This window comes from Battus philenor, unplaced genomic scaffold (genome assembly GCF_028537555.1).
Source record: "Battus philenor isolate CCGP_79_NKW_IND1 unplaced genomic scaffold, ilBatPhil1.0.hap1 SCAF_15, whole genome shotgun sequence".
In the NCBI taxonomy this organism is placed as follows: Eukaryota; Metazoa; Arthropoda; class Insecta; order Lepidoptera; family Papilionidae; genus Battus; species Battus philenor.
The window spans coordinates 8,774,591-8,791,024 of record NW_027181677.1 but is presented as its reverse complement, the minus strand read 5'-3'; the positions used below and the strand labels follow the sequence as shown (position 1 = coordinate 8,791,024).

The 16,434-nt window shown below is 31.5% G+C and overlaps 2 protein-coding genes across 3 annotated transcripts; one reads left to right on the top strand and one right to left on the bottom strand.

Annotated features, from left to right (window-relative positions):
- The first annotated feature begins 441 nt into the window (after window positions 1-441).
- Window positions 442-5,648, top strand: LOC137918892 (azurocidin-like). Of its 2 annotated transcripts, none has more exons than XM_068761823.1 (7): window positions 442-517; window positions 720-790; window positions 2,079-2,262; window positions 3,059-3,264; window positions 3,806-3,931; window positions 4,299-4,325; window positions 5,155-5,648. In XM_068761823.1, exons 1-7 carry the CDS (start codon window positions 481-483, stop codon window positions 5,437-5,439), a joined length of 936 nt encoding a protein of 311 aa, XP_068617924.1. In that variant the 5' UTR covers window positions 442-480; the 3' UTR covers window positions 5,440-5,648. The 2 variants fall into 2 exon arrangements, with proteins under 2 accessions (XP_068617924.1, XP_068617925.1); XM_068761824.1 differs by having other exon boundaries at window positions 480-517; window positions 747-790.
- A 125-nt stretch (window positions 5,649-5,773) lies between these two features.
- Window positions 5,774-13,636, bottom strand: LOC137918693 (cytochrome P450 4c3-like). Its single transcript, XM_068761570.1, has 10 exons — window positions 13,466-13,636; window positions 12,969-13,058; window positions 12,160-12,270; window positions 11,088-11,273; window positions 9,203-9,399; window positions 9,073-9,136; window positions 7,138-7,324; window positions 6,869-7,020; window positions 6,451-6,639; window positions 5,774-6,110 (listed from the first exon to the last, which is right to left on the bottom strand). Exons 1-10 carry the CDS (start codon window positions 13,620-13,622, stop codon window positions 5,962-5,964), a joined length of 1,482 nt encoding a protein of 493 aa, XP_068617671.1. The 5' UTR covers window positions 13,623-13,636; the 3' UTR covers window positions 5,774-5,961.
- Window positions 13,637-16,434: the final 2,798 nt, after the last annotated feature.

Sequence of the window (16,434 nt, the reverse complement as noted above, 5' to 3'; positions counted from 1 at the left end):
TCTTTAATTCCGCCACCAACCATGATTCAGTAGTCCTTAACAAAAATGACGAACGTCCCCGTGTTTTTCTTTTTATTTAGAAATGTATGTAGCTACGTTCATAAGAATAGATTTGTCTTAAGAGAAAATGCATTTTAATTGGTTGTCGAGTGAGTTTATGCTTAATACGAAAGTTAATCCTTTCGCACATCTATTCTGGTAGAACTTTAATTATACTTAAAAAAATATACTATTATTTAATAGCATGGTTTTATTCATAATATATATGTTATCCGTTTATCTGCTGTGAGTTTGTGAGGTGGATTACGGTCTGATTCTTTTCTTTAGTTCATTTAAATTTTTTGCTATTTCGCAAAATATTATCGCATGAACTGGAAAGCATTTTGAATATGCCTGAGTAATAATTAAAATCGTGTTTACATTTCATTTGTAGATAACGTTTTCATTTCTGATTCATAAGTTTTAGGTTGAAAGTATACGATGGGTGCTGGACAAATTGGTGGATTTGCTACTCTAAGTATTTACTATAATTATAATATTTTAGAAGAGAATATTGGATAATTGTATTCATTTTTTAAAAATTATCATGATAGATTATTTTTTAAGTTTACGTTACCGCAAAGTGTGTGACCATTGTTACTTAAGCATCTCATAAAAAATATTTTGTAAGAGATTCACATCATTTAACAACTTTTTTCTAAACTCTTAAAATATTTCAGTGGAAATAGATTTTGATAATGCCGCAGGATTTCTCGGGCGAAAAGCTGAAAAAAGTGAAGCACAATATATCGTAAGTAAAAAAAATTATTTCGCTTAACGATTCGTTTTACGAACATCATGTCTATTAACCTGGCTATTTGTTTACTGACTCATTTATCGCTACGAATGGAATTGAAATGCTACTGCTACAAAATAACACTTTAGCGAATCAATATTATTATGTAGCTTCAATCAGAATTTCCTCTAAATATTTTCATAGTTGATAATTCAGAAAATCGATATCGGGACTTCCAGAAGACTAATCATCGAACGCGAGGTTTCCGTAAATTGTCCTCCGAGAATTAAGTTTTTCGTGGTTCATACGATGATGATTTTTTGTGAAGTTTGCGCCACAGGTTTGACCTGTTCCAAATATCAAGTTTGATATTGTTGTCTTTGGTTTTATGCTTTATAAATAATAAAGACCCATTTTATACATCCTCTGTAACAAATACTGAGGCCCTATTATGGATTGTATTGAAAAATGTAACTTTTGGAAAAAAAACTTGTAATGTGTGAGGATGGAACTTTATTATGGTAAAAACCATTCATTGGATAAGATTATTCTCTTTCAAGCTTTTAAAGTGTTACTGCCCTAAATTCTATGCTCGTTTCATCCCATTAAAAATCTTGTTTGATGTCATATTCGACTCTATTATTGATCATATTAAAATTTTAGATAACTTTTTACAAAAAAATATAAATTATTAAATATATTCAGCAACGCCTTTAATAGTGTTCTGGAATTATTCAAACGTATTATTCTGTTTTTGTCGTTCATGCTACTTGATTACCGATTTGTTAAATCTTATAATAATAAAAATAGTAGTTTTGTTATAACAAGCGACGCTAGGAGGTAAATAAATTCAACTAGCATTTTGTTGTGCATATGAAGTGCTATTTTTGCATCCTTGTTAAAACCGTTTGGAGATACTGAATGCAGAGTATTCCCGGCCGGTCCTATTGCAAATCTGTGGGGGAAGACAATGTCCAGCAGGTGACCTCGAGTGGCTGAAATGATTTTCACAATTATTAGGTCTCCATTTCTTTTCAAATTTTACTTTGTGACTAACTTAGATTCCCACTATCCAATATAGAATTTAAGACATTAGCGCAACATTTTCACGAAAGAAGAAAAAAACAGCTGAAAATGACTTGAAGTATTTGAAATTTTTGAAATTAAACTTGAGGTACCAATTTTGTAAGGTGGTGGGTATTTTTTTAATTCAAACTAGGATTTGTATATGTACGAGAAATAAATGAATACAAACAATAAATAGCCGCATGAAAAATCAAACAATTAATTCAACTTCATACAGGTGTATTATTTATCTCACGCGATGATGTTTTGCGTCGGTATCATAATAGAAGCTAACGTGGTACTGACTCCAGCTAGCTGTGTGTTTGGTGAAAAATACAAGTTTGAAATTTTTGCTGGTACCCATCTCTTTTTGGAAAATACGGGAATTAGCAGAATTGTAAATAATATTTGCATGCATAAAGGTAATCAAAATTTAAGAATTTGTTATCGATTGTAATTGGTATCTTTAGTGCATAATTTTGCGTGTATAAGTTGTTGCAGAGAAAAGCTAAAGCTCTTCAATCTTGATGAGTATTATTACCTATGTAACAGTGCCTTCACGTTATTCTATTTAACAAATTTTTAGTAAGTAATAGTTAGACTTGTGGTTGTGTTACCTATCTCCTGAAATTTATAATGCAGCATCAATGGATTCATTATTATCATAATTTCGTCACGTCCATTGCTGGAGATTGGTGTTCCACATAGATTTCCAATAGAATCGGTAGGAGGCGGCATTCATTAAGCGTCTTCTGATGAGTTTAACATGGTCGTCGGTTCACATTGTGTGTTGACATTCTAAAGGTCACTGAGAGAAGCATATATCAACATTTCTTTTCCTTATTTAGTCCACTTTCGTAGCAGAGGCGTAAGTGATGAGCCTGTTTCGTCGTAATAACGCCTCTAACCTTCTAATAACTACCGCCACTGTGATGGCCTTATAATATCTTCTTTGCTTTACCGTGAAACCAGTACATAGCTCCTGTGCTACCTGTCGGAATAGGCTCTGATAGGTAGATGAAGATTGCTGGTATAAGTAGAGCGGGCGGCCTAGTTGGTATATTCGGAGGGATTGTTAATCACCTGTACCCAATATTAGTTATATGGCCTTGACACTATTTCTTTTTATTTTATCTTCACATTTATTATAATTCATAACCTTTCCGATAAAAGGTTCCTTTGCGTTATTAAAGTTAATGAAGAAAGTTTAATTACCAGGATACAATCATACGATGCGATGGAAAGACTGCAATTCAGATAATCTAGCTTTGATGATCCTTGATCGTCAATTTTCATTTTATAAGCAGGAAGAGGGCGCTGACTATATTATAAACAGAGTTCGTTATGGTGTTAGTAGCCCAAGTATCTCAAGCCTCTATAAGGATCGTTCATGTAAATTTTATGGATGGGGCAGTAGAAGGAATGTAAGTAAATAATCTTTTAATTAATGTATAAGCTAACACGACCTGGACTGCCTAAATATTGGTAATAATTTTTACTACGGTATGGAAATGGAATTAAAAATTAAAATATAGATAATTAATCCTTCATACTGACACGTACGAAAATTTATTTGATAGTGTAGAACTAAAATTTTAGTTTGATATAATTTATAAAAACTTGCATATTTTATATTCAGTATAACTTGTCGAGACTTACAAATCGCCGCCGCCGTTTGTAACGCTTGTTTAGACTTGCAAAAGGGACGAAATATGTATTCACGAAATAATAAAGGACTTAAAGTGTATGTACTTGCAAAGTATTAATTGGTGGTTGGTCAGCGCTAAGCTAATTTAAATCGTTAGATCTAATCTATAGATTTCCATGTTAAGGTTTGGGTATTGGGTATTTTATCAAAAAGTCTGGGTACTTGTGATCTAAGAAGACATTATAATTTTGTCATTATCATGAAATATTATAATTATACCTACATTATAGCTATATACATTAGACACACATTTTCAGGGATACTTAATTCCATTGTTAATTCATCTTTTTCGGATGGACGTTACTGTATTGCCTCCAGAATACTGTGGTCGTTATTGGAATTATCAAAACAAATATCTTTGCATTCGTCAGCCACATTGCAAGGTACAGTTAACCGTGTTATTATAGCATATATAATAAACAATAAACATATAAAACAAAAATAATAAAAAATAAAAATTTTATAAAAACTCTTTTTCTTTCTATACAAAGACTTTTTGTGGCCGAATATTATTGTTGTATCTATTTTTTTAAACTTAATTTATACTTGAGGGATATGAATAAATATATATTTTGATTATACATTAATATACCTCTTGTTTCCTGACGTAAATCGATTGTAAAATTAGCCGTGTAACTGATTTGTAAAAATAATTTTATTAGGAATAAAATTAATATTTAACATTAATATTTTTTATATATAAATTTTTCCTTAAATAAAAAAATATTAATAAATATTTATGTTTGACAGTCTGAAACATATGGAGCACTTTGCCCGGTGAGTACAAATAAAATGCAATGCAAAATGCAAAATGTAAAATTGTTAACTTTAAACCGATTTTCCACAAACGAAGGTTTTGGTTTACAAAGTATTTTAATGTTAGATTCATTGTACTTAATCTTTAAAAAGACTTATTATTAACAACGGGAATATTGAGTGATGGACATGGACATCAATAACTCGATTATCTCAGGTAGTCTCATTTTTTGGAAAAAAATACTCATTCTGCTAATTCCGATTAAGAGTCCATTAATTAGCAGAAAACAATTTCTATTTTTATTTGTCAATATGCAAGAACTTAAGTGTACTAGATATGAGAAATTATTGTACCGCGACACTCTTTTCTAAGAGCCGTACCAAATAGCAGCAATCTTTATGCCAACAATCTGCGCTCAAAAAGCTTTAGGATAAAATATATTGTAAGTGAAACATCCTAACGACACAATGTAGAATATGAAAAAAAAATAAAGCGAAAACAAAGCCCATTTCTGTATAAAAAGAACAAGGGGAAAGTCGGCATATGCAACGCGGCCATCTTGAATTTACCGAATATAGATGTTTTCTTGGATAAACTTAAACATATAAGAAAATCGTATCATAGATCGCGAAACACAATCTCATATCTCGAGATCATTTAGGGTCAATTCGCGATGCTTGCAAGATCATAGTAAGAGTCAATAAAAGAATACAGTAACACAATCTTTGCACATTTTTTTTTAAAAAATACTAGAAGGCTACGTAATTAAATTGTTAGGATTTTTTTTCAACATTCCGTGCATAGATCGTTTTTATACCGCCTTTTTAGCATTTTTTATGTTTGTTAAAGGATGACGTGGGCTCCGCCATCGTTTGTTCCGGCTTTGCCATTGGTATGATGACTTCGCGTCTTGTTGACAGACCCTGCGGTGTTGGTTTCAGTGACTTAACTAAATACAGTAAATTCTTGACATGCGGCGTTGACGACTCGCGTGATGTCATTGACCACGAAGCTGTTATGGAGTTTGATTATACTACAAAGCCATTGTTCACACTTCACACAGTACCAAAAACTAAAGATGTTGCTGTTAAGACTAAGAAGAAAACCACTAAAAGTGTATCAAAAAGGTCATAAAAAACGTCCACAACGAAACATTACAATAAAAAGTTATATTATATTACCATTAATTGTCCAGGTAAAGGGTAAAAACATCCCAATATTTTCGTTAATCATTTTTCATTTTACCTAGAGATGGGTTATTAAAGAAATTGTGTATTCCTTCAAATAGGATAATTTTGTTCAATAAAATAATTATGAAGTTTTGTGAAATAAATAATGGTTGTTTTTACGTTCAAAAAAGAAATATCACTCTACAAGTGTATATTTATATGTTATATTTAGGTATGCATGGGTTTATAATTAGAGTGATAAAATAAAACTTATTTATCATATCCATTTTCGTTATATTTATTTACGCACAGTATAAAAACCTACGTCAACTACAAATCGAGTTTTGTATTTATTTCGGCATAGCCATATTAAATACATTTAATGTATAAGTCAATTTAATAAAGTGATATTATTATGTTAAATTAGTCCTTATGAAAATAAAACACTACGCTTTTGATACTTTATAACACAAATTTGAAAATTTGTTTATCTTTTTGTTAAACGAATTTGATGTCCGTCAATTGGGAATAAAAGTAACTCCATCTTCATTCGTCCAATGCTTTTGGCGTCAATCTTATATGTTCTGATTATGCTCGAAATAATACTCTTAGTTAGGATCATACCAAAATTTCTTCCTGAAAAATATATTGTATTGTTACAGAAATTAACATTTGTGTAATATGGGCGATTACAACTACTCTCATAACTCTTTAACTTTTTCTCTCTCTCTCTCTGCCGGCTTTATGTCCCAGAAATTATGTATAGGTACCTACCAAAAATAGGAATAGGTACCTACTGAGTCTGCGTGGTTTATCTTTGACCACATCGTCGCCATCAGGTAAGTTTATGGTCACAAGCGGACAAGTAAGCGTTAGAAACTTTTTAATTTGTTAGATGGTTCATGATTTCAATCGTATGATATACTACTGACAATATGCCTCCCGTATAGAAGATACATATGTAGTTAATGCTTACCAATACAATTTCTGGGTCCATGACTGAAGGGCAAAAACGCAGCAGAATGTCTGTCGATAGAGTTTTCAGGCAGAAATCTGTCTGGGTTAAATTCTTCAGCGTCGGATCCCCATTCATCTTTAGAGCGATGAATTGCAAATATGCCAACCACGACACTTGTGTTAGCGGGTAAGTTTACCCCACAGTTAGCTGAAAACTTTTTTTTATTATTTTATTGTAATTTTGTAAACAACTATGTTTATTTTTATTAAATTAGAAAAAAATATGAGCGTATGAGAAGTATCAATTTGTTTTTCTTTTATTCAATAAGAAGAAACGTTGTCCATTGGCAAAACAAATGCAAATTGCATGACAACTAACGTGACATTTTACTCATAGTCAATCTTAAGATATATTGATGAATATGCGAGAAGCTTACGTAAGTATAAGTTCTTATCTATGTTTCGAGCCACTATAGGCACAACAGAATAAAGACGCATACTTTCTTTGATTGTTCTTTCTAAATAATGCATCTTACAAATATCTTCTTTCGTTGCCCCACGTTTGGATTTGCCGAAAATAGCTTCTTGTCTGTAAACAGAATTAATATATTTTTTTAATTTGGAATAATAGCGATAGATTATAATTTTATTTCAAAATTATCATCAATGATTTTTAAATCTTTGATAGTTTTAAAATTTAACATACTCTTTAAATACTTCTTCTTGCTCGTGCTGGTGTATGCCAAGAAGAACTAATGTGTAAGCGATCACGAGTGCTGTAGTGTCATTTCCCGCGATGGTGATGGAGTCGATGTGTTCTCTGAGTTGGTCGTCCGTGAACTGAATCTCGCGGTCAAATAACATGTCCAGGACCACAGGTAGATTACCGTCTGCTACAAAATGTAAACTTTATAACATAATTATTCTCCATATTCGTCATTATTTTAATATATTTAGACTTTTTAAGTAGTAAGTAATCACTATCAACTTGTTTACGTCGTGAGAAGAATTCCAGAAAGACCTAAATTTCACATAAATTAGAATCAAATTAAGCTTCATATGGTATATATTAATTTCCTATAATAATAAATATTACAAATTGGCGGCAGAACTTAAACATACAAATAAACATTATGTTGAGTTTGACTACTAAAACAGAGAACGTTGGCGTACTTAATATTAACAATTGTTATTGCAAGTTAAAATATGAGCAGTACCTGCGTCCAGATGTTATATAAATACTTATAGTGTACATTATTTTACCGTGATATCTATGGTACCTCAACTAGGCCTAGCCCGTGTCTCAGATAGTAGTTTCTGTTTATTAAATATCGCACTAACTACAATAGTAAAAAAAAGTAAGAACAGCGGTCCTTGACCTACGGCAGTCTTGCCCTAAGAAAAACCTAACAAAGTTAGTCGGTTGATAAAAGTTCAATCTTTCTTAAGTAGCATTTTTATGTTAAAGATATTATATAAAACACAAATTGTGTAAAATTACCCTGAAAGCATGTAGATACATTTTCATATATTAATATAAAGCAGACGCACTGCCATCTTTTATTTAGATAGTACGGAACGTAGCCATAAACAAAAGAAAATTAGTTAATAATAAAAACCGCCATTCACATCATGTTTATAATATTATCTAACGGATACGTTGTAATTATCAGCATTATCTGCACCGCCTATTTATCCAGACAGTATTAATTTCTGAATAAACTAAGTGACTACTTTTTTAGAGACATCTATACGTTATTCCATTCAATAGACTTTTTTACAGTCCTATAAATATAGACAATGTAAACAATTATTATATGTAATTGCTTTAATCATGTAATTTTGAAATACTTTGTTTGCCCAACGTATTACAATTTAAGATGATGTGTTCTTTGTTGAAGTTAATGTACCTAATAACATGGAACTACATGCGAGTATTCTGCTCGTAAATTTAATAAGATGCTATGACGATTTAAACGTGTTAGCTTGTAGTACCTATTGTTTAAACATTGATTTCTTTATGGTCTCTTAAATTTTATGATTATTTCACTTACATAAGTGTTAAAGGATTATAAAAGATTTGTTATTATAAAGGATTGTTTTTACGACATATTTGTACGTGGTATAAAAGTTACTACAGAATTGCCGTTTACCGTAAACATTTTTGGTAATAAATAAACATTTAATAAAGATTTGATAACCGAGATAGAATCATTTTTAATTTCTTTTGTTTTTTAAAGTGAATAATATATTAAGGCTATATCCATCTCTGTAATTGTCTGTTAAAAGAAATAAAATAGACTTCATGTTTGCAATGTTAGATTTCGTCAAACAGCACCAAACCTCGCGTACTTTAGTCGCTGCATTCGACAAAGTAAAAAAAATATGTCTTAGTATATCAATATACAAACAGAGAAGTAAATATAACTATATTTTGTATTTACCGAAGAGTATCAAAATCAAAAATTGCAACAGTAATCTCCTTGGTTACCCGTAATAACGTAAGGATGGGTTTACATGCGACTGTCATTTTCGAACGCGTAATTGGTGTGTTTTTGCACTGATGTCTTTACAAATAATCAATTCTAAAGCAGTAAACTCAAACAGCAAATGTAGTATAAGATATTTCTTGCGTCAATACCTGATCTCTGAATTGTATTTTGGGTTTTATTTCTTTCGTATTCGATCCGCCTTTTCAAGACCACCTAAAAAAGAAGAACTTGTACTCACATAAAGACAATTGTTCCACGTTGTATAATTAATACTAATACCTCATCAGTGAATTTGTGCGTTAAATTGATATTTTCCGTTTGTTCCTTTGCATATGACGTCAAATTAAAAAGCCAGTCTGGCTGTAGCCAAAGTTTAAAGAAGCGCATGTTGAGTATTTCCATTACAATACGCCGAGCGCGAAGGTATGGTGTGTCCTTACCGTGCTGAATATCCATACGTTCACCCATCGCCGTTTCTGTTGACAGTTCAGAATAATTATATAACGCCTATCATCAACATATTAGCCGATAGGCACCTATTGCTAGGTTTAGGCCTCCCCCAAAAATCGTCGATGATGCCTATGTAATAATAATATTTATTATGGCATATCTAGCATTTATTTACTATGTTGTAATATTGGTATCCGTTTCACATTTTTGTTATATCTAGTAAATTACTACTTATTTTTAAAAAGTAAAAAAAACGTTTTGAGGAGTATGTAGCGCTCGTGCTCTGCATTGCCGGCCACTACGGCCACAATACTTTTGTGTTAAATTATTTTTGCACCGACTTATATTCGGACGCCAGCAGTGATTTGAGACGGATACGTGTTCCGGTCATAGCTCGCCTCTAATCGCATATAAGAAATTTTTGTGTATATTTCTTTTAAACTCAGTTTCATCGCACATGTCGATATTAAAAAGCCTGTTTAACCCAATGTATAATACATTAATGTTAAATTTATATTTCGTTTTACCGAACTTTGGTCAATAATGATAAATTAGCATAACGTACAAGATATAAGTATATAATGTGTCATCAAAATCCATCCAACAAACAGGTCAAGACCATCAGATATTAATCGGTGATATATTGACAGTATCATTAATTTATGTTAACAATAAACTTTAAATACAAGAAAGGTTTTTTTATGATTAAAGCAAAATTGTCTCGTAATAAGTTACCATAGACAACCTTAACATGAAAACGTGTTTGTGAATCAAACGTTATTGAACAATATTTGTTATGTGTATGTATGTATGCTTTGCGTATTAGCATAATCCCGAGAATAAGACGATATAAGATAATATTAAATAAATGAAAATATTAAAAAAAAAACCCTTAGGAAACACACCATAAATTTTAGAAGTTTTGTTTACTTCATACTTCCATAAGACGTAATGAATACTTTTATTAATTATAAATCATTGAATAATGACGATAACGAATTAATTGCAAAATAGAATTTATTTCTTTAATTAATTAATCTTTTTCATTGTCATATTAGAAATATCAAAATATTAGTATTAATAGAAATAGATGAAACTAATAAAATGAATGATATGCCGTACTATATCGATCATTTACAGAAATGCCTATAAAACTTGTTATCTAGATAAGCTGTATTATTTGAACGCATCGATTTTATAAATTCTGATCTAAAAATGAGCATTAAATTTAAAAATAAATTCCTCCATCCCCAATACCTATAACCTACAACAATAAGTTGCTCTTCCAAAATGTTAAATATTTTTTGGTTTAAAAAAATGAAATACAATCGCGATGAGCAAGATGTTGTATATTAAGCACATGTGGCATAGACACATAATATGTTACGTCTCATTAGTTAAGTAATGTCACTTTATGACATTAGAAATTCCATTCAACTGGAATCTCTTTGCACATAATTACTTGACAACAGACAATAACACTTAATTTTGCATACATATGTAAATTGTAAGTAGCCGTTAAAATATAAAAAAAAAACTTTATCGTACAAGCTACATCGTTTTTTACTTTTTTTATAAGAGAAATGTTACTTTTTGCTATAAAATACTAGTATAAGTATTTATTAACAAATATATATGTGTTATATATTTAACCTTTTTAGTTATTTTCTTTAGAGGCTAAATTATGGATGATAGTTACATTATAATAATTTACCAAATACGATATCCAATGTGCAGGCCGTAATATGCGGTAGAACGTCGAAGAATCCGTTTTCAACTTGTTCACTCAACTTCTCTGTTAGTATCTCAGCTTGCTTTCCAATTACTCCTAGATATTCTTCTACTATTTTGTTGTGAAAAACTGGTAACAAAACTTTTCTATGAGTTTTCCACAGATTAACTGAAACATATTTTTACTATTATGAATTAAAAAAGTAATGTAATAATTACTAACAGCCTTCGTAATGAAGTCTTAGTATGATCTTGTTTTCAGTTCTTTTTACAAAATACAGTTTAGTTATAGATGTAAAAGCTTTAAAGGTGAACATAGCTGCAAACGTGTATAGCTCATTTGCTTTCAATTAATGTATAGTACGCTCTTACAAAATCAAAGGCTACAGAAATAATAATTACGTATATACGCATTCAAATGACTACATATTAAAATTAATTATTATTTATTCTCTATTCTTGCATACTTTAAACTGCCAGTTGTTATAGACCTTACGCATTATAATAGAAAAAAAATTCACAGCCATCACTTTATACGGAATGTTTGCATTTGGACGTAAATATAAAAGCATTAAAGTTTTTTGCTTACAATAATTCACTACTTTTCAGTTTTTACATCTATAACTAATGAACCAGTACACTTCATGGGACAATACTTAAGCCAAAATAATTTACCATGCATAAAATTAATCGACTGTTCATCATTCTACGAATTGACATGAGCATCGGAATTTATACACCATCTAAATTTTTTTTAAAGTACATTAAATAATGAAATTTTATATTAACCATTATTGTTAATATAAGTCGGTAAATCATGTTACTGTATAAAAGACTTCTGCGATTTTAATTTAGGAGTAGGTACGGTTTTTAAAGAGCGATTAAACAAATTAGGCATATTAAATACGCGCTAACGTAATATGTTTATAGAAGAAGCTATTGACATTGGTGGATTTATTTAGACGCTCACGCACATAACGGTAATGTCAAACCTTTTGTAATATTGTGTAATTATTGTTTGGACTGTAATTTGCTATATACAAAGAGTTACTCACGTGGGGCAACAAAAAGACCATAACCAAGCCACGGGCGAAGAAAACGATACACTACATCTTTGTCTAGGCAATTTTCCAAAACTACTTTTGCGTCCTCCGCGTTACTAATGGCTGAAAAGTGTTTATTGATATTAGGAAGTGTTTATGAAGTTATTTTATTACACGTAAGACAATCATCATCACCATCATTTAAGGTCACTGCTGGATATAGGCTAACCCCATAGATTTCTAACAGGTTCGGTTGGAAGCCGCCGTCATCCAGTATCGTCCAACGACTTTGACAGGATTGTTTTGATTATGACCCATACATAACAACTTGAAGGCGACATATTTCGATGGTGGAGGCTTTGAGCGACCCACCGCCACGACTGAGTTACTGCGTAGTATTGGACTTCCCAACACGGTCGTCTATCCATCTTGTGGGAGGACGTTTTACGCTGCACTTGCTGGTCCATGGTTCACTTCAAAACCCATTGCCGCTTTAATTTGTCAAGTTGTCTGCTACTTTTGTTTGTCCACGGATCTCCTAATTTCTGAATCGATATCTTAGAAAAATCCCGACCATAGCTATCCTTATGGCCCGTTGAGCAACTGTTGGCTTTCTAATGAGGCTTAGAGTGATAAAAACCGTTTCTGTGTCGTAAGTTTTCGGACGTAATCAGTAATAAACAGAAGATAAATAAGAAAATATTTATAGCACAAACAAAAGAAATCTATATTAACAAAGATAAATAAAAATTTAAGCATTCATTACGTAAAAGTTTATAATAACTTACATTATCAATCAAAAATATAGCCTCTAAACTTACCTACGTAAAGTTTTGGACCAAGCCATATCTTTGCGGCGCCTTTATTTTTGTATGACAATTCTGCGAGCTTGTTAAAATTTTGAACGATTTCTAAGTAACATAAAGTACATTTAAAAACAATAATAATTAAAGTAATTATTTTAATTTCAACTTTTAATACTGACAAGTTACAAGTCCGAAAGAATTTCTATCTTTTATTGAATATAAATTCATGGACACAGTTATTTTAACCACTTTTATGAAACTTACTTCTTCTTCTTCTGACAGAATTAGCTAGACGCTTACAAAACTGTGATTAGTATCATTTTATAAATAGTATAAAAGTGTATCTACTGACATATGTGTACATATATATGTAAGTGTATATGTACATATATATATATATGTATTTTAAATATTTACTCATTGAAATAAGAAGAATGAATAAAAAAATGAAATATTACGATTAAAATAAATATAAAAAGTTATACGTAAATGAAACTTAACGTCACACTTACTTTCAGAATCTCCAGTAAATAACAAGGCATTCCCTAAAATCGGCAAAGAAGGCAGAACAGGTAATTTGGAAGTGGCCCGATCTAAATGTCTGGCACCTGCGCTCCAGTAAGTCCAGTAACAACACGCGGCTAATACCAGGATCACCAAAATGATCATAGCGAAAGTGATATTCTATCTATTGTACTAAAAATCATTATATACATATAAATACAGTTTTGTGCACAAATGAAAAATCCAGTGAAAAGTTTCCTTTCAAAGAAATTTGGATATAAAAGAGATTTTAAAATCTCTAGATCTAGATCTTTCTTTTCTCTAATTTATCTCAGGCACCGTGAATGAATATCTTTTAATTGTAAATTGTACTCAATTATTAAAAATATTTTTATCTAAGTATTAATAAAAAAATAACTTCAAATTACGAATCTTTACCAAAAAACATTCATCCCAGCTTAAATAAATATGGTACCTCTGTAACACCTTTGCAATTCATTCCATTAAACATAAAGTTTTTATACCACATATAGATGACATAATTTATTTAGAAAATTAACATAAAAAAAGTTAATTCAGGTATTGAACAAAAAAATTGAGTACTTAAGTAATATTACGTAAGATAGCAAAAATTTTAATTTACATCACGTTTTTATGTAGAACATATGATTTGAAAAAAAATTATGGAAACAATATTAAATTTTAGTGTATACTTTTAATAAAGAATTTTTCTATTCTAATTTCAAATATTTCATTATAAGTTTTTTTTTATTGTTTCATTATTCATACCTGCGAAATGTGCGGACTTGAGTCGTCTACTCCGCTTGGTGGGTTTCTACATACTGTACATCAAGAATTTGTCATGAGACCGTCTAAGTTGCGGCTGATTGTAATCGTAAAACCTTTAACATCTCATCAAGTTGTTTGTTTTCTACATAAGATTAAATATTTAACCACATTGTGCGCAATCCCATGGGTACTTACTAAGCGAATCGTGCAAATTTTTTTTCGTTATCTATTGTAAAAATGTGGATTAAGAATAGAAATAATCCACATCGAACCCTTACCTTCAAATGTCATTCAAAGCAAGGATACATGCTTTTCTGATAATAGATACAATGTACTAGTAATTATTACATTTTGATAATTATTTTCAACTAAGTGTACAGACGTATGCTCTACGCCCTCCACTAGATCAACCGCCGAGAAAATCAAGGCCGCTGAAAGCTGCTGGACGCGGGCAGCGCAAGATCGGTCATAATGGCGATATTTAGGTGATATATAGATCTATAGATGATAAATAGGGTGTAGGAGCAACATTAAGTCATCGTCAGCGGCGCACCGAAAGGTGGAATTTCACAGGAATATAATTATTTATTTACGTCGGTATAAATACGGTCGAAGCCTTAATGAATATACACACTTCTACTTCGGACTTCGTGTTTTTATTACCTCAAGACCTTTCGGCCCTAGAAAGAATCCCGCACGGTCAATGTATGTACAACAGTGTCGTAGTAGTATCTGAACCACATGCGTAGTAGCTGCCACACTTGAACCTCTATATAAGTCATCGCCCAATTGCTAACTCGCGAGTACCAAACCGATGACTTACCTCAAGCGAAGAGTGAACCAAGACCATTTTGTTACCAGGGCGTTTACAAACGTCGCCACAAGTCTTTTCAGGAGTATAGTACCTATGGAGCTTAGTAGAGAGACGTTCTCTATCCTGAATAAAATAAAAGAAAATTATGTGAAGTAAACCGCAAAACTCTTCCATACGGAACGTCATTACGGAGTGCTTGTATTGTCAAAGTTACATGTCTATTTATACATTCGCGGGAATATTAACATGACAAGTATCCACAGTCTAAGTTACTCTATAATTTTCCATTTTAGACATTAATAACCGTGGTCTATCAACAACACGGATATTTTAGGGCCAGTTAAGACCTGCGAGTTAACAAGCCGGTAGAATATGAAAGTTCATGTGACCGCTACACCTTCCTGATTTTAATCATTCAGATTTATAAATAAACTTAACTCTATCAATACAAGGATTCAGTAACAGCGTTTCTATGGAACAGTCAGTAAGTCAGTTGTTTATTTTTACACAATTTTTGCATGCTTTTCGAAGGAACATATCTACCGTGTAAAAAATAGTTGGGTGTATTGATATTGCTTACAATCAGCAAAAAATCTAAGACTAATTGTGCATAAGCTATGTATCAACAACCAATTTTTTCACCAGGCTCGGCAACAACATAAGCGGCGAGTTCATCGCTTATCTTCAGTTTGCCGATGACAGTCTTGCAGTGGGCGTCTCTCGGCTGATATGATGATAATGATGACGATATGTTGCTTAGACAGACACTCCATGGAGTAACTGGGTACTAGAGCCAACGGGACGGGACCTCTATCTTCACTCTTAAAGCTTTATACTCATAAAATTGTTTTTGCAAATTTGTTAAAAGGTTATTATTGGAAACAAGTGAGAATAGACCCTCCACTTTTATAATAGGAAATCCTAGAAGTAGCAAGGTTCTTTATCCTAATTAAATAATAAAAAAAACTGTTCTCTGGAGTAAACCAGTCATTTTGTTATAAATTAAATAAAAGAGCTCTGTTGTTGAAAAAAATTTATTTGAAAGTGTTATAGTAATGACATTAATTGGAAAATTATATCGCTTAAGTGGCCATCTCCCGATTGATAATTGCGCTAGTTTAACGTCATTTTGAATTGTTGCTCGCAAAACTTCTGCCTCCAAATTGGCGACATCTTTTTCAATGTTAGATCTAACATTGAACACACATTGTTGTGTGTATGTAGTTTCCTAACGGTAAATGAGTTTTGGAAAAGCCTTGGTGCTCGGCCTAACGCTTGATTGTTCGAACCCATGGCTCATGATGACAAAATTCATGCTGTGTTGAAACTATCTACTGAAAATTTGTCAAAAAAAGCAGTAACAATAATTTCACG

What these genes read in the sequence shown, in the direction of transcription:
- LOC137918892 (XM_068761823.1), top strand. Translation starts at nt 481, where the DNA reads ATGGGTGCTGGACAAATTGGTGGATTTGCTACTCTAA. An exon ending in TAATATTTGCATGCATAAAG is followed by an intron (nt 2,263 to 3,058) that starts GTAATCAAAATT and finishes TTTAATTACCAG; the next exon opens with GATACAATCATACGATGCGA. An exon ending in TTCGTCAGCCACATTGCAAG is followed by an intron (nt 3,932 to 4,298) that starts GTACAGTTAACC and finishes TATGTTTGACAG; the next exon opens with TCTGAAACATATGGAGCACT.
- LOC137918693 (XM_068761570.1), bottom strand. Translation starts at nt 13,622, where the DNA reads ATGATCATTTTGGTGATCCTGGTATTAGCCGCGTGTTGTTACTGGACT. An exon ending in CACATTGGATATCGTATTTG is followed by an intron (nt 9,400 to 11,087) that starts GTAAATTATTAT and finishes AACTGTCAACAG; the next exon opens with AAACGGCGATGGGTGAACGT. An exon ending in TGGACCCAGAAATTGTATTG is followed by an intron (nt 6,111 to 6,450) that starts GTAAGCATTAAC and finishes TATATTTTTCAG; the next exon opens with GAAGAAATTTTGGTATGATC.